The 19,026-nt window shown below is 41.4% G+C and overlaps 1 protein-coding gene across 2 annotated transcripts in view; it reads right to left on the bottom strand.

The window, feature by feature from the left end:
- acadvl (acyl-CoA dehydrogenase very long chain) overlaps window positions 1–17,467 on the bottom strand; it is a 165,612-nt gene extending 148,145 nt beyond the window's left edge. The window contains exons 1-3 of one of the 2 annotated variants that reach the window (XM_039746913.1): window positions 17,184–17,467; window positions 12,950–13,019; window positions 1,777–1,851 (exon numbers count right to left, since the gene is read on the bottom strand). In XM_039746913.1, coding sequence (XP_039602847.1) covers window positions 1,777–1,851; window positions 12,950–13,019; window positions 17,184–17,257 — 219 coding nt within the window. In that variant the 5' untranslated portion in view covers window positions 17,258–17,467. The remainder of the gene's footprint in view (window positions 1–1,776; window positions 1,852–12,949; window positions 13,020–17,183) is intronic. The other variant, XM_039746914.1, reaches the window with a different exon arrangement.
- Between the last annotated feature and the right edge of the window lie 1,559 nt (window positions 17,468–19,026).

Below are 19,026 nucleotides of genomic sequence, written 5' to 3'. Positions count from 1 at the left end.
TGTTTCCAGGGCATGATCCAACCTGCGAACGTTGCAACCAAGCCCCAGCCTCACTAGGTCACATGTTCTGGGCCTGCTCCAAATTAACATTATTCTGGACAAAAATTTTTAATTACCTCTCAGACAGTCTTGGACTCACAATCCCTCCTAACCCATTATCAGCTGTGTTTGGGGTTCTTCCAGAGGGTCTTAAAGTGGAGAAAGACAAACAAACTGTGATTGCATTCACTACACTGTTGGCACGCAGACTTATTCTGATAAACTGGAAGAACCCAAACTCTCCTCTTTAAGTCAGTGGGAAACTGATGTGTTATATTATTTAAAATTGGAAAAATCAAATACTCAGTTAGAGGATCTGTGCAGACTTTTTCAAAACATGGCAGGATCTAATCAGTAATATTTTGAAATGATTTCATAAAGCACATAGAATTTGTTGATTTAGGTATTTTTAAAAGCCTTAAATTTTACACCGTTTGGCTTGCTCTCTCTCTCAAGGGTGGGGATCGATCTGTTCTTAGCATAATTCTTTTTTTTTTGTTAAAACTTGATTGCTATGTATTGATTGTAATAAAATTAATAAATAAATAAATAAAAAAAAAAAAATAAATAAATAAATAAATGTTGATTGATTGATTGGTGCTCAGGTTTCCTCCCACTCTCCAAAGACATGCAGATTAGGTGATTGGCACCTTGCTCCCTATGCTAGCTGGGATTGGCTCCAGCATCTCCCGCAAACCTGGTCTGGATTAAGCGGGTTAGAAAATGAAATGATAGCATATATAAGAACAATCTGGAAGTGTGTACATGTTGGGGACAGTGGACAATAAACAAAATAAATGTCTACAAAGCACAATATCTGTTTGTTTTTAATGGCTTGAAAACTAAAGCACTGTATAGACATATTTGACACACATGCATTTCAGAATCAGAATCACTTTATTGCTAGTATGTGAAACACACCAGAATTTACTTTGTTTGTGTGCAAAATATAGGATACAAGACATAACCAACTCAAGACAATACACTAGCCACTATAGAAATACAACATTTACAAACATACAGGCTTTGGTTGTTGCCCCTTAGTGTCTCTCACTGAGGAACAAGTGACAAGAAATACTACAGTGTGAATGGAGACAGACAGCCGTGCGGACATGAAATCCACGATTGATTCCCACCTATTATAATAAACATTTTCTTTAATTAAGCATTTACCCTGATACTATTATTTTATAATTTATTATTTTGTAATCAGAAGGGGAAAAAAATAACTTTTCCAATACTTAAATACTTGCAAATTGTTTCCAAACTGTATTACTCTTAAACTTGTTGTACACAGTGTTCATGTAGCACTTAACTATTGTGACTACTTTTTATATTTTCAATTTTCTCAAGGTGGGCTTAACAGCTTGGCTGCTAATTAAATAAAGTGCTTGTATAGTTTTCCTTTTTATTTAAGTTTTATTCTGCATCTTCTTGTTTGGGAATATTTTATAAAACATTTACAACAGTATACATGAATGTGTCAAACACGAGGCTAACCAGGCCACATAGAGCTTTAGCAAACAGCAATGACAAGAAAGGGTGAAATACTCTGTCTCCTAGATAGCAAACATAGCCTCATTGTGAAATAAGACATAACGATACAAACACTGAAGTAAACATTAAAAAATGCAAGCTAATCTGTGTGAATTATTTCACAGAAACAACAAACTGAGGTATTTCACAAGTTAAACTTTGGTTCAGTCAACCCAGTGCTCCAGCTTTATCTTTTCTTACCAGGACAGCAGTTTTCTTCTCAGCACTAGACTTGGATGAGGTATCCACCTCTGCATCAGTCTTGTCAAAAACTGCCTAAAATTGAATATAAAAGAAGATCAGTTGGACAGCTGCTGTGTGGTAGAAAAAGAAAAGAAACAAAGGCCAAATTCAAGATACCACATTGTTGCCAACTTTATTATGCTGTCTAATGAAACAGTCTACAACTAAATACTGGACAAAGAGGTAGGACAGGATAAAAAAAAAGTACTGCTGCGCAGTTTAGGCTGAAATACCCAACTGCCACTGTCAAAGTGACTTGCATTCATGATATCCCTTTGCGTAAAGAGTATTGGTTGTCTATACGGTATCCTCTCTCTTTCTCCCTTATGTGTACTGGAAAAAAAGACAAGCCAAATTAACATTCTCAGAACACAGTTAATCCAATTCAGGGTTGCTGGAGTGCCAGAGACAAGGTGCCAGTGCACCACTGAGCCCACTCACACAAACAAACAAACAGCATTCTTTCATGTACAGTGGTGTGAAAAACTATTTGCCCCCTTCCTGATTTCTTATTCTTTTGCATGTTTGTCACACAAAATGTTTCTGATCATCAAACACATTTAACCATTAGTCAAATATAACACAAGTAAACACAAAATGCAGTTTTTAAATGATGGTTTTTATTATTTAGGGAGAAAAAAAAATCCAAACCTACATGGCCCTGTGTGAAAAAGTAATTGCCCCTGAACCTAATAACTGGTTGGGCCACCCTTAGCAGCAATAACTGCAATCAAGCGTTTGCGATAACTTGCAATGAGTCTTTTACAGCACTCTGGAGGAATTTTGGCCCACTCATCTTTGCAGAATTGTTGTAATTCAGCTTTATTTGAGAGTTTTCTAGCATGAACCGCCTTTTTAAGGTCATGCCATAGCATCTCAATTGGATTCAGGTCAGGACTTTGACTAGGCCACTCCAAAGTCTTCATTTTGTTTTTCTTCAGCCATTCAGAGGTGGATTTGCTGGTGTGTTTTGGGTCATTGTCCTGTTGCAGCACCCAAGATCGCTTCAGCTTGAGTTGACGAACAGATGGCCGGACATTCTCCTTCAGGAGTTTTGGTAGACAGTAGAATTCATGGTTCCATCTATCACAGCAAGCCTTCCAGGTCCTGAAGCAGCAAAACAACCCCAGACCATCACACTACCACCACCATATTTTACTGTTGGTATGATGTTCTTTTTCTGAAATGCTGTGTTCCTTTTACGCCAGATGTAACAGGACATTTGCCTTCCAAAAAGTTCAACTTTTGTCTCATCAGTCCACAAGGTATTTTCCCAAAAGTCTTGGCAATCATGGAGATGTTTCTTAGCAAAATTGAGATGAGCCCTAATGTTCTTTTAGCTTAACAGTGGTTTGCGTCTTGGAAATCTGCCATGCAGGCCGTTTTGCCCAGTCTCTTTCTTATGGTGGAGTCGTGAACACTGACCTTAATTGAGGCAAGTGAGGCCTGCAGTTCTTTAGACGTTGTCCTGGGGTCTTTTGTGACCTCTCGGATGAGTTGTCTCTGTGCTCTTGGGGTAATTTTGGTCGGCCGCCACTCCTGGGAAGGTTCACCACTGTTCCATGTTTTTGCCATTTGTGGATAATGGCTCTCACTGTGGTTCGCTGGAGTCCCAAAGCTTTAGAAATGGCTTTATAACCTTTACCAGACTGATAGATCTCAATTACTTCTGTTCTCATTTGTTCCTGAATTTCTTTGGATCTTGGCATGATGTCTAGCTTTTGAGGTGCTTTTTGTCTACTTCTCTGTGTCAGGCAGCTCCTATTTAAGTGATTTCTTGATTGAAACAGGTGTGGCAGTAATCAGGCCTGGGGGTGGCTATGGAAATTGAACTCAGGTGTGATACACCACAGTTAGGTTATGTTTTAACAAGGGGGCAATTACTTTTTCACACAGGGCCATGTAGGTTTGGATTTTTTTTCTCCCTAAATAATAAAAACCATCATTTAAAAACTGCATTTTGTGTTTACTTATGTTATATTTAAGTAATGGTTAAATGTGTTTGATGATCAGAAACATTTTGTGTGACAAACATGCAAAAGAATAAGAAATCAGGAAGGGGGTAAATAGATTTTCACACCACTGTATTTGGCCCAGAAAGACCATTTAAAATCATCAATTAAGGTGACGCAAATTTCTTTGGATGGAAGACTGGAATCCTAGAAGAAACACCTAAGCAAATAAAAGAAGAATGTAATAACTCCGCAAAGACAGGAACTAGACAAAAGATTCATGAGGCAGCCTCTCTAACCACTATACCATCTTATAAACATGGTTTAACTAAAACATTTGTCCAAACCAATCAACTAACAGGAAATAAACAGATAGAGTGTGATGAATTAAACCTTGAAAAACGAAGGCAGACATTTAGAATTCACTAGGTGCAGTACAGTACCCTGGCTCATTAGCTTCAAGCCCTAACACATTTATGCCCAAACGGCAGCATGAGTAGCAGGGGTGAGACTGGTGGATGTTCTATCGCCACACAATGAAACAAAAACTGTAAAAATAAAGCTGTAGCTTATTTTGGAAGTGCTTTGCACTGGTGTATTTTGCTGATTAACGGCAGGTATATTGTAAGCACTTTGAGCTACATTAGTTGTATGAAAATGTGCTATATAAATAAATGTTGTTGTCGTTATTGTATTTCATAAATCATACAGCATATATTTACGCCTGTATATCTGGGGGTATCTGAATTTACAGCCTTATACACTCCACAACACTAAGAAAGACCCCTACATTGGTACTTGCCTGTCATAAAGCATTTAAAGTCATTGAAAGCTTAGTAAGAGGGCAGCTAATCTCCATTGATTTTGAAAGAAGACATTTTGCCAGAAGCCTGATTAAGCAGCAGACACAGCTTTTCAGACTGCCTAGTGAGAGGCCTCCTTCTGACTCACTATTCTCATTCACCTTTGTCCCACTTTCCAACAGTGTGTGTGTGTTGTCACAAGATACAGTGTCATACCTACATTCAACTTTAACCTAGATTAAAAAAAGGTATGTGTACAAGTTACCATGTCAAGAGAGCGGACAGCATAGCTGTATAATTAAAGCACTGGCTGAATTTTACCAACCCAAAAATTTAAAATAACAAGCCTGTCTTTTCTTTGTTAAAAGCTGAACAGCTTGCATTTGGTTATCAGTATCGTCAAAACTTTAACACAAGAAATGAAGGGAGATTTAAGGCATATAGTCAGCTGTTTTAATGCAATAAACAATTTTGGGGAGTCCGTCCTGGTTATGTTGGGGGCCTCGGGTACAGGGCTTGGAACCCCAGCCCTGTAGGGTCCCGTGGCCACTGCCAGGCGGCGCCCCGGTGCCTGAGGAACCCTGGAGCCCAGCACTATTGCCACACCAGGAAGTGCTGGGGGGAAGATGACAGGGGACACCCGGACGGCTTCCGGGTGCACAGCCGGCACTTCCGCCACACAGGAGTGTGTCCAAGGAGAAGTGCCGGGAAGCAGCTGGAGCCCATCCGGGTTCCTACTTAAGGGGCCGCCTCCCTCCAGTCATTGGCGGAAGTCGGGTGGCAGAGAGAAGGAGCTGGAGAGAGGACTGGAGGCGGCCAGGAGAGAGAGGCATTGTGAGGCCTGGACATTTGGGGGAACGGTGCAGAAGGCACTGGGAAGTGCACGGAGATAAGGACTGTAAATATTGTAAATAAAAGTGTGTTGGGTGAAAAAGCGATGTCCGTCCGTCTGTCTGTCTGTGTCCGGGTCACCTTCCACACAGTTCCAAAGCAAACAAGAGAGGACTCCCCTCAAATCCATCGTGTCACAGGTGTTTCGTTCCCCGGACCTGCGGCAGACTCCTTCTGAGACTATCCAGCAAGTTTACATTAATAGATGTTCGAAAGGAGGGTTCGAGGGGTTCTGAATTGGGTTCTCCTTAAGAGGGTTGATAATTCTTATAAAATGACAGAGAAAGATGCTAGGAAACCAACATTTGCTATGTTTTCAACCCCCAGCCCACATGCATACACACCACTCTGCACCACTGCACTCCGTAAATCCTCCATAATAGGAGCCTCTTCTTTGGACTATTCCAATAAATTACATACTGTACATGCATTTCTGTTTGAAGAACAGTTTGGGCCCTTTAGTGATTCATACGTATATATTAAATTCAAGCAGTAGGCAGGCACTTTGGAGTTCCAATTGCAGTTAGAAACGACTGAACAGTAGGTATTTGAAAACTACCATTAACTTTTGTTCCAAAATTAGTGAAATGCTAGTACTGAACCGTTTTAAAAAGTGGATATATTTGGTACTTTTTCAGCACTGGTATACCATGCAACCCTACTATACACTGCATATAAAAAATTCAAACAGGCACCATGAATTTAGAAAGTCTCTGCAGCCACACAGAAAGAATTGCGAGCATAAAGAATAATCTCAGCACTCCACTAACAAAAAATTATCAAACCAGTGGTAATATACAATCACAGAACACCTACAATAAACTGTACACGCTATCCATCCATCCATTTTCTAACCCGCTGAATCCGAATACAGGGTCACGGGGGTCTGCTGGAGCCAATCCCAGCCAACACAGGGCACAAGGCAGGAACCAATCCTGGGCAGGGTGCCAACCCACCGCAGGACACACACAAACACACCCACACACCAAGCACACACTAGGGCTATGTTTTGCCAAATGACAAAAAAGATATTAGCTCTGCGACTGACGACTTGGAAACTAGAGGTAAAAGTCCACAATCAATGTTTACTCTTTATTTAGAAGACTAAGCATTTAGAGTCAGACTACACGGTACATTCACCATCACTTTCCTGCTCTTTAAATGGAAAACCAGCCTGATGGCAACACAGGGCACTGTGGTTAGTGATGCTATAACACAAGAAACTGTGCAAAATCCACATATTCACAAGAGTTTTTCTTTGGATACAGTGTTGGCTCCCATACCCCAAAGACAATATTAAACTGTCCGAGTTTAAGAGTGTCCTACAATGAAATGGGACCTCAATATGAACTGGTTCCTGCCTTACAATAAATGCTGCCTTATTAGAACACAAATTCAGACTTACAGGATCTTACGTGAGTTTATAAAACAAACAGAAGGATGAAAAATCCTAGACACCCCTTTCTTTTTCATATTTTCCTTAAGATAATTCTGAATTTAACAGACTGGTACTTGGAAACGTCATTTGGGCAACAGAATACTGTTTGCGGAATATGTGCTTAATAATATGCATATAACTTGAGGTCAAAGTTATAGTACAACACTTTGATTGGGGTTACAAGATGCTAGGGAAGAAATGCAATTTGTCATTCAGAGAACTAAAAATGCATTGTGCAGAATTAACTAAAACCTAACTAATTGAAAAGAAAGGACCAGAACTAAAATATATTCTCTCAAACTCATTTTCTCTGAATAGGTACATATAACCATTATCTACTATATAATACATACATACACACAGAAGTACACACACTGTAAATATAAGCACACATATGCACGCACACACACAGTATAAATTATTAGTATGTTTTTTCACACATGTAAGGCTGGGAAGGGTGTCATGGGTTATGCTCAAAGGAGACTTTGGGGAGAGAGATGGTGAAACACTACTGATAACATGGTTTATGATTCCCCTACAGCAGTGTTGCCCAACCTCGGTCCTGTGGGTCCCCTGTGACTGCAGGTTTTTGTTCCAACCAGATTCTTAATCAGTGACAACACCAGATAGCATTGATCTCATTTAATTAGCTGTCATTATTTTTCTTTTATTCTAAAATCACAGCAGCATGATTTTTACATTTATAAGACATTTAGAAATATTTCTGCTTCTGCTATAGATTTACATGTTTAACTCTCTTTTGCTGATTTCATTATATCTTGCCCTTTCTTGGGGCAGTTTGTCTCCTCCGTTGTATGTTAATGATAATTAAAAATGAGCAGAGCAGACACACTGGCAAACACTGAATAATCAAATGCTGCAAGTACTTTAGCATCAGACCTACTAATTAGTAAATAATGACTTAATTAAACAATTAGAACACCTAGAAAAGAAGAATGAAAATCACGATGAATATATTAAAAACAAAAAAAATACATTATTCCCATATAACTGCTTGGTATGTATATATTTTTACCAAACTTAGTTTTCTAATTTCTATATTGTTCCCAAAACATAGAACTTGGAAAATAACACATCACTTAATTAGCCCAGGAGTCCAATTAAAAACAGAAGCTGCTTGGAACAAAAACCTGCAGCGACAGGGGGACCACAGGGCAGAGTTTGGGAAATACTGTTCTAGAGTGAAGGGGAAAAGCACTGAAAGACGAGCAACATCCCTTATGCTTAATGCCACTAGCCCCACCACTTCCACACGCCCACGGTAATTAAACCACCAAACAGGTGAACATGCACAAGCTGTGCATGCCACAATGACAAACCCCAGGAATTCACCTCTAATGGGACATGAGGAGTCAAAGTTACTCCTCAACTTAAATTTAAAAAAATTGGAATCACTAATATAGGCATGTGGAGTGACGTTTAATGCTTTATTGAGCTTGCTGATCTTGAATGTGACAATATTTTTGATTCTTTACTGGCGGTGCCAGTACTCTAAGAGCAAACATAACCATGTAGAAAAGCATTTTAGACTATTTCAAGATTACGAATATGATGAGTTTTCTTCCCTTCCCAATATGAACCAGAATTGTGAAAAATGATAATGAAGAATTTTTAGACATTAAACATTTTAAAAGAAGCACACTTTTAAATATTTCAAAATTAAAATTGTCTGATGCAACTATGGTGAGCGCCTGGTGGCTGGGCCTGCACCCATGGGGCTTGGCCAGGCATAGCCCGAAGAGGCAACGTGGGTCCCCCTTCCCATGGGCTCACCACCTATGGGAGGGGCCAGGGAGGTCGGGTGCAGTGTGAGTTGGGTGGTGGCCAAAGGCAGGGACCCTGGCGGTCTGATCCTCAGCTACAGAAGCTGGCCCTTGGGACGTGGAATGTCACCTCTCTGAAGGGGAAAGAGACTGAGCTAGTGCGCGAGGTTGAGAGGTTCCAGCTACTGTAGATATAGTCAGGCTCACCTCGATGCACAGCTTGGACTGGAACCAATCTCCTTGAGAGGGGCTGGACTCCCTACCACTCTGGAGTTGCCCCCGGTGAGAGGCACAGAGCAGGTGTGGGCATTATTATTGCCCCCCCGACTTGGAGCCTGTTCATTGGGGTTTACCATGGTGGACGAGTGGGTAGCCTCCCTCCGCCTTCAGGTGGGAGGATGGGTCCTAAATGTTGTTTGCGTGTATGCGCCGAACAGCAGTTTGGAGTACCCACCCTTTATGGAGTCCCTGGAGAAGGTGCTAGAGGGTATACCTTCTGGGGTCTCCCTCGTTCTGCTGGGAGACTTCAATGCTCACATGGGCAATGACAGTAAGACCTGGAAGGGCGTGATTGGGAGGAATGGCCCCCAAAATCTGAACTAAAGCTATGTTTTGTTATTGGACTTCTGTACTCATCACGGACTGTCCATAACGAACGCCATGTTCAACCATAGGGGTGTTCATATGTGCACTTGGCACTAGGACACCCTAGGCCTCATCACTTAACCTTAACTTAACCACTTAACCTTGTGGTCATGTTGTCTGACCTGCGACCACATGTCTTGGACACTCGGATGAAGAGAGGGGTAGAGCTGTCAACTGGTCACCACCTGGTGGTGAGTTGGCTTCGATGGTGGGGGAGGATACCGGTCAGGCCTGGTAGGCCCAAACGTGTTGTGAGGGTCTGCTGGGAACATCTGGCAGACTCCCCTATCAGAAGTAGCTTCAACTCCCACCTCCAGCAGAACTTCGACCATGTCCCGAGGGAGGTGGGGGACATTGAGTCCAAATGGGCCATGTTCCGTGCCTCTATTGTTGAGGCGGCTGACCAGAGCTGTGGCCGTAAGGTGTTTGGTGCCGGTCATGGCAGTAATCCCCGAACCCGTTGGTGGACACTGGTCGTGAGGGATGCTGTCAAGATGAAGACAGTGTCCTACAGGACCTGTGGGACTCTTGAGGCAGCTGATGGGTACCGGCAGGCCAAGCGGAATGCGGCTTCGGTTAAAAACTCGGGTGTGGAAGGAGTTTGGGGAGGCCATGGAGAACGACTTTCGGACGGCTTCGAGGAGATTCTGGTCCACCATCCAGAGTCTCAGGAGGGGAAGGAAGTGCAGTGTCAACACTGTATATGGTGGGGATGGTGCGCTTCTAACCTCAACTCAGGACTTTGTGGGTCAGTGGAGGAAGTACTTCAAAGACCTCCTCAATCCCATTAACATGCCTTCCAATGAGGAAGCAGAGCCTGGGGACTCGGAGGTGGGCTCCCCCATCTCTGGGACTGAGGTAGTCAAAAAACTCCTTGGTGGCAGGGCCACGGGGGTGAATGAGATACGCCCGGAGTTCCTCAAGGTTCTGGATGTTGTAGGACTGTCTTGGTTGACACGCCTCTGCAACATCGCATGGACATCAGGGACAGTGCCTTTGGATTAGCAGACTGGGTGGTCCCCCTCTTTAAGAAGGGGGACCGGAGGGAATAGTCTATTCGGGGTCGTGGAGAGGAGGGTCCTTCAGTCGAACATCAGATTCAAGAGGAACAGTGTGGTTTCCGTCCTGGTCGCGGAACAGTGGACCAGCTCTACACCATTAGCAGGGTCCTGGAGGGTGCATGGGAGTTTGCCCAACCAGTCTACATGTGTTTTGTGGACTTGGAAAAGGCGTTCGACCGTGTCCCTCCGAGAATCTTGTGGCGGGTACTCCGAGAGTATGGAGTACCGGACCACCTGATAAGAGCGGTTCGGTCCCTGTACGATCAGTGTCAGAGCTTGGTCCACATTGCCGGCAGCAAGTTGAACCCGTTTCCAGTAACACTTGGACTCTGCCAGGGATGCCCTTTGTCACCGATTCTGTTCATAACTTTTATGGACAGAATTTCTAGGCACAGCCAGGGCGTTGAGGGGGTCAGATTTGGTGGACTCAGGATTGGGTCACTGCTTTTTGCAGATGATGTTGTCCTGTTTGTTTCATCAGGCCGTGATCCTCAGCTCTCTCTGGATCGGTTTGCAGCTGAGTGTGAAGCGGATGGGATGGGAATCAGCACCTCCAAATCCGAGACCCAGGTCCTCAGCCGGAAAAGGGTGGAGTGCCCTCTCAGGGTTGGGAACGAGACCCTGCCCCAAGTGGAGGAGTTCAAGTATCTCGGGGTATTGTTCACGAGTGTAGGAAGAATGTTGCGTGAGATCGACAGGCGGATCTTTGTGGCATCCACAGTGATGCGGGCTTTGCATTGGTCTGTCGTGGTGAAAAAGGAGCTGAACCGTAAGGCAAACCTCTCAATTTACCGGTCGATCTACATTCCTACTTCACCTATGGTCATGAGCTATGGGTAGTGACTGAAAGAACGAGATCGCGAATACAAGTGGCTGAAATGAGTTTCCTCCGCAGGGTGTCTGGGCTTTCCCTTAAAGATAGGGTGAGAAGCTCAGTAATCCTGGAGGAGCTCAGAGTAGAGTCGCTGCTCCTCTGCATCGAGAGGAGGCAGATGAGGTGCCTTGGGCATCTGATCAGGATGGCTCCTGGACGACTCCCTGGTGAGGTGTTCCGGGGACATCTAACCAGGAAGAGGCCCCGGGGAAGACCCAGGACATGCTGGAGGGACTATGTCTCTCGGCTGGCCTAGGAACACCTCGGGATTCCCCCAGAAGAGCTAGAAGAAGTGGCCGGGGAGAGGGAAGTCTGGGCATCTCTGTTCACTCTGCTGCCCCCGCGACCCGACCTCGGATAAGAGGAAGAGGATGGATGGATGCATGGATGATGCAACTATTAATGTTTAAGTAAATTACTACATTTCTTATGATTACTCCAAACTTTTATTTTAATTTTCATCTGGATATTGAACAGATCCCTGGAGCCCTAACTCTATGTTTGTGCCTAGTACTTCTTTGCATTGTTATATGCATGTTTTATACATTATATAGATTTTTTTGCATTCATTGCATCATTTCACATTGTTTACATTTGAACATTATGTTTCATGTTGCATTTCTACCCCAACTATAACTCTTAATTTTTGTAGCACAGTTAAAAACTGAATTGAACACTTTAATTGTTTCAATCCACACCAACACCCTATACACACACTTTAACTGATAGGACAAAATTTGAAAAGACCACACAACTATTCTAATTACTTTAATATCCACAATTGGCAGGAATCTAGTAGTCCCTGTGGAAACTATTCTTAACGCATTTAGTGTGACTGTTAGTGCACAGGGGTGACTTTCAAAATTGCAGTCACAGGACCTGCAGAAGTGGAATGCATTCTTGTTAAATTTTTTTGGTACTGCCTCACTGTAGCAAAAGGAAGGGAATGCCTCAGGACTCACATCTGCTCTACCATTTCCAAATCAAACTATTGCATGACCAATTCCTTTACCTGCCAAAGGGAAAAAAATGCCTTCCAAAGGAAGCAATGACACTGACGGATGTGAACACTGCCCACAGTCATTAAGTACATTTTATGTGGTACACAAGACGGCACCAACATTAAGCACACATCAAAGTTTGTTTTACTTAGCGGGCATAAATTCCAAATTACAATAAATAGCATGGTATAACTGCCTCTAATTACCACAACACAAGAACTGTTTCATTGAAGATCACAGAGAGATCTGTGTTGTAGACTGAACTAGCAAACATTTAATTTACAGTTGAAAGCCCAAGTCACACTGCACTCTTACATAAAAGTTCAAATTCAGTGACTCAGTACAGTGAGGGCAGACTCCACTGTCCAATAATACAGACAATCCTGGCTTTCTTAGTGCTGTTGAGACTTCCAGAGGATAGCCAAGATGTGCTGTACCCATCAAAGACAATGTGAACTTGTAGTTAAGCAGGTAGGTGGTTACCCAAAAAGATATTTACAAATTTCCCAGTGTTATGTAGACAGGCTGTAGCCTTTAAGTACAAATATCAATTGCAGTAAACATTTTGTATTCAGCATGTGCAACACTGAGATGTACAGTTGCGCACTGTGAAAAAAATTAATCATTAAATAAATAAATATTGTAAATAGATAAGATATGCAGAAAGTAAATGAACACTCACCTGCGCAGAATGACTTGCAAAGAGACGGGCATTATTAATGGAGAGAACAAGATCCGTGCAACTGGGCCTGCTAAAAAACAAAACAAGTTAACAATGAGAATGACCTCTGAGTGGACATTAGAAATCAAACTTCCTCAACCCCGCAAACTGAGGTAGTCTTTAGAAGAAGGAGCCGGATTGATTTGATACCTTAACTCAAGCCAGCCTTTTTGAAGATGTGAAATGAGACAATCATTGCAATCCGGACCATAGGTACCATCTATCAGGTGATGGTGAGAGGTTGGGGGGCATTGGGTCCTCAAATTGTTAAGTGATTTTAGACAGGAGTCACAAGGGTAAAACTGAACTGAAACGTTAACGGTTAAGTTTGGTATTTTTCAAGTCAAACTTATTCTTCATAAACATGGTATATACTGTATGCATTTGAAACGGGAAACTATGTTCCAAGACTAAGTGTTCCCTATAAATTAAAAAAATATTTATCTTTCCTGCTCTGGTGCTTCATAATGGAGTCAATGGAGCATGAAGCACCACCGGAAAATAAAAGCCTAAAACTTAACCAAATACATCTTTTCAAAGTTTTAATCAAAGAAAACATAGCTTCCGTGTTTCTGGCACATGTTTGTAACGAAACAGATCTGGAAATAATTATTTTATTGCATAGTCCTGGTATGATTTTTCTCATGGTAAGGACACATTTGTAAGTTCTCCATTTTTCTGTTGAAGGGTTTTAAATGCATCAGAAGTCTATTAGAACAGGTTTATGGAGAGAAAGTATTATTGCTGCACATCCTGGTGTGCTCATCAAATGATGGGCACACACTTTACCTATGGAGTATGTGCGGTAGGCATTTCAGAAGCCAACACTGTCGCTGGATACATTAAGGACGTCTTACATTAAGGTCTCTGTTGTGTTGCTGTCCTGAGCATCTTACTTTCTACAAACAAAGCAGCCCCTGTGAATACCAGGAGAAGCATAGTGGCTTAGCGCTACTCAAGAGAAAAGCATTTGAAACCCTAAAATAGTTAGACCGAGCAATCTCCAAACAAACTTCCTAGTTCAGCTTTCATATAAATACATTGATACTTCAGACATGCTCAATCCAATTCTTTGTTGCAGCGAACCAAAGCCTATCTGGGAATGGTATTGGGTGCAATGTAGGAAGGAAGCAGCCCTGAAAACAGCGAGAGTCCATTACAGGGTACACACAGACACAGACTCACACATATTGAGGCCAATTTTAGAGCCACCAATTCATATTTTTTTGGAAAAAGGAGTAACCAGAGAAAAGCCTACAGACAATGAGGGAATGCTAATGACAAAATCAGCAGCAGTACTAACAACTGAGTCACCGTGCCATCCTTTAATTACAATGCTCACTTAATTTATGAATTTGTTTGTAAGTATACATAAACACTGGTGCCCCATCCAGGTATTAATCCCATCTTCACCCTTGGCTTGCTGGCATAGACTCCAGCATCTCCATCACCCTGCTCAAGGATAAATATGTTTGAAAATGGATGCATGGAAATATGTTAAACCTGCAGTAAGTAAAGAATATTTCAAAAATACACTGTGAATTAATTTATTCTTTAATTGTTAAACTTAAATGATTTTAACCCTTCCAGTGTGGCATATGGCAGGAGTCCACAGATTTTGTAAATGGACAGGTGGCTTTCCGCAATGTAAAATCCAGTGGGCTGCCCAGAAAGTAGTCCTTAAATGAATCAGATGACTCATACTGTAAGCAAATATAAAGTGAACAATCCTCTTAGAATATGAGACTACATGGCACATTGACCTTATCTAGACAGGATGGGTTTACACCCTGCAGCTTGGACAGAAGCAAAGTCACCACTTTTAAAAAGCACCTCCAATTATTACTGCAACTCATTAAAAATGTCCATAACAAACATTAAAAACGCCCCACAATCAGCATTTAAGGAACAAACTGCCAACACACAAGCTCAAGAAAGCTGGACTTTCATAGCTATGTAGATGATATGCAATTGTATGGTGCAGCCTCCCCGGGTGATTTAAGCCCACTTGACAAACATATTCCCTGTAATAACAACATTAACTGCTTAAGCAGGATTTCTCACAATTAAACAAAAAGAACTAAGAAAAATAAAGTGTTCATTGGGACTAAACAACAAAGGGAATTTCTCGGTTGCCATTTAAAAATACTTATAACTAATAAAGGTCAGGGTGAGCTGTTGGACCCTGTGTTGAGCCTGGAGGCCCAGATTGCTCAAGTCACTGCTCTAACCATCCCTGTTAAGATTCCATCTTTTTTAATTTTGTGGACACTAAATATCTGCTACAACTTTTTATTTTCAGGTGCTTCAGTTTTCCACCTACAAATCTCAAAGACATGCACTTTAGGCAAAAACACATGGTTAGTGTGGAGTAGTGTTAAGGCTTTGGATTTCAAACCTTGAGGCTGTGGATTCAGATGCTGCTACTGGCAGTGTGTGACCCAGAGCAAGTTACTTCATGGGCCTGTGCTCCAATTGGAAAAACAAAAGAAAAGTAACCAATTGTGTGTCAAATATTGTAAGTTGCTTTGGATAAAGATGTCAGCCAAATAAGTAAATAATAAACAGCAAGAGGAAAAGAGGAAGGCCTAAGAAGAGGTTTATGGATGTGGTGAGAGATGACATGCAGGTGGTGGGTGTTACAAAGCAAGATGCAGAGGACAGGAGGATATGGAAAAAGATCATCCGCTGTGGTGACCCCTAACAAGAGCAGCCGAAAGAAGAAGAATTTTAAATTTACTAACTCTAGTTGCAAATGAATGTGGGTGTTTTGAGGATTGCTCTGTAAAAGACAGGAATCCTATCCAGAATCAGTTGCCAACTTGCATTCAGTGCTGGTGAGATGGTAAACACGTGACCCTGCACTGTATAATCGAGTTTAAAAAAATAATATTTTTAAATTAGAAAATACAAAGTTAGGCAATTGGAAAACAAATTTTAAAAAGTACAGCAATGGCCAGTTGTGTATGGGACAGATGCCTGTCCTTGGAAGAATGGACAAGGGACAATAACCTGTACCATAACGGAACACTACTCACTAAAACCTGCTTAATTTAAAATTACTTATCCAACAAAACAGCACGCATATAATGGATTGACGCTTGGATTTTATGTAGTAAATTACAATCAGACATCCTTGTCCATTATGAAGATTGTTTTTAATAAAACGTATTCTGGCGCTTTGTCCAGGGATTGTTCCTGATCCTGGTTCCCCGTGACCCTGCTCAGGATAAACAGGTTTGAAAAATGGCAGGATTTATAATTCAAACTAAAATACGTCGTATATTTGTTTCAAACTAATTAAAGACTGTTGGTGCAACACTAAACGCAGGGGCAAAAATAACCGTAACCCCTAAAACTGGAATTATGCCTGAAATCGCTAATCAGCAGTAACAGGGCCTTTTTTGGGATCCTGGTGCAAAATCTTCAGAAAAGGAAAAAAAAGTTCCAAACTCCAAACCAGAATGAGATCCCAATGTTGCGACAGCACAACGATCGATAAGGCAACTGCACTGCCCGCTACCCAACTGTTACACGTAGAATCGTCTAACTAAACTATTAATATACCAACTCGGTATTACAAATGATGATGTAGACATTAGTCGTTGGAATTCAACTCCTATAACCGATTGTCTTACATATCCTTTTGAACTGCAGAAAAGAAACCGAGTTGGCTTCTTCTCTGTCCATGAAGCAACAAAGGTCACTGGGACGGGATACTTTCATTTCCATTAATATACTAACGTTCGTTTTTCATTTCACTGCTAGTGAAACGAAGCCAAACTTAATAAATGAATAAACCATGCCTAGCTTTCTAAGAAAGGGAAATGCAACCACCCACTAATTTCTGAATACAGATTTCGAACAAATTTAGCTTCAAAATTTACCCTGGAATGAAATATCTGATAATCAAGAATTCAAAGAGCCCTGATCATATTATATCAGAAAACAAAAAGTACAAAAGGGACACTCAAATGCCCATTATGTTTATAGGGTGGTCCAGATCTAATTATGCAATTTTCATTACGCTATAACTTAAGTTTATTACACAGAAAATCACCCGAAAAATCCCGGACCATCAAGATGTGCGCGAACTGACCACATGAAGAATCGTCTTCGCACCGAACTGGAATCGTTCCCGCATAAATCAAAGTCATCCAGACGATCTGGATCACCCTGTATAGTAGGTACCAACCCGCTAGAAGATCGTAGATACTTCAGGGCCGAGTTGTAGATGCCGAGGGGAAGCTTCACTTTACTGAGCAGCATGGCTAAAGGCAAGGTGGACACCGTTAAGATAATATGAAAACGTCAGCTCCAAAAAATCTTCGTAGTGTTCAGCAAGCAGGTCGAACTTTAGGTAAAGATTCACGTCACCTCCCACAACCAACTGATCTTCCAGTAAGATTAGTTTTAAAATAAGTAGCCGCTGTCAAAAACCACGTCTTCCTATCACCGTTTACAAGAAGGGCAGCGGATGCCGGCTATCATATCCCGATCGCGGGGCGTATCTGCATTGCATTGCATTGTGGGTAGTGTAGTTCATCTATGTTTTTTCATTTAGCTGTTGGTCAGCCGTTAATAACCCCTCACACCTCCCGAGTCTTAAATTCAAATTCTATCCTCAGTAATATCCTGGGCGTGCGATCGACAGTAACACTTTTTACTGAGACAATAATATAGTGTAATTCAATACAAAATAATAATTTTTAAATGAATATGATATAACAAATTGTATGTGAATATGTTGTAAAATGTCCTTCATGTTGTATATATTCTCACAGGTGTCTAAAATAAAAGATTATACTGACTGGTGTTTTCTTTGTTTTATTTCATTATTCTATGATGCATCATGCATTTATATAATATTGTGGCGATCTGGGTAATTAATAACAGGAGCACTCACAGCTGTCAGGGCCTCTTCAGTTTTATTTTAGTTTAATTGGTCCTATACAAAAATAATGGAGCAATCTCGTTGACTACAGAAATCCACCCCAGCACACACCCGGAACCCCACAAAAACAAGAAAACACGCCCCTCTCAATTAGAAACCTCCCCTTCCAGTCTTCCCTTACCCTCAGACAAGGCTAGAAAGCATTGCCTGCACGTTACAATATTTTCATCCTGGCATAAATTGACAACTATAAGGCATTGGAAATTGTTATCCACACCTGTGACTTTGACATGTGAGGAATCCAGTACAGCAATTGTAATCAAAATCTGAGATGTGTGGTTACATTTTTTAAAAACTTGTGGTTATCTGTCGTGGAATAACCCCATTGAAGAAGATAACTGTGGTTACCCAGACCTCGTTGCTGGTTGCGAAAGGGCTGCCATAATAGTTCAAGCTTCAGGACCCCAAAAATTTGGTCCACCACTGGTTTTACATGATATTGAAATATGTTTTGTTGTATTTTGTGTTTATAGCATTACAAAATACAAGTTGATAATCTTTTGCATTTGGCTTAAAATGTTACATAATATGAGTTGCTATTGTTTTGTAACTGGTTTAATGATCTAAAATACCCACTGATAAAATTTTGTTAGTAATGGTGTTGTTAAATGGCTGATATATTGTGAGGCTGAGGAGGTGACCGTTAGTTCAGCTCTGTCCCTTACATTGACATGTAGAGCTGCACCCCTGGTAATATCAGTGTGGAGTTTGTGTATTCTCCTTGTGTCTTTTGGATATTCTTTGTACAAATTAAACAGATCGACATGTTCAAAGTAAACAGGTGTATAAGAGTGTGGATATGAAATTATTTCCGCATAAGGTTGGCTCCATCTTTGTGCCAAGGGCTACTGGGATAGGTGCTAATATTGGAATAAGCAGGTTCAGAAACAAATGAACATTCTGTTTCCTCCAACCTATCACCTTTTCTATCACAAAACCGCATGTGAGTCGGTGCCAGTCCTAGGCAAATGATCTCGTCTATTGCAGTGGTCCTGTGGATGCCATGTGGATGAAGGTTTTTGTTGCAACCAGTAAGTCATTTTTTTTCTGTAACTGATCTCATTTAATTAGCTTGTCTTTTTTT

Source organism: Polypterus senegalus, chromosome 3, assembly GCF_016835505.1.
Source record: "Polypterus senegalus isolate Bchr_013 chromosome 3, ASM1683550v1, whole genome shotgun sequence".
In the NCBI taxonomy this organism is placed as follows: domain Eukaryota; kingdom Metazoa; phylum Chordata; class Cladistia; order Polypteriformes; family Polypteridae; genus Polypterus; species Polypterus senegalus.
This window is presented reverse-complemented; position numbering and strand designations above follow the sequence as displayed.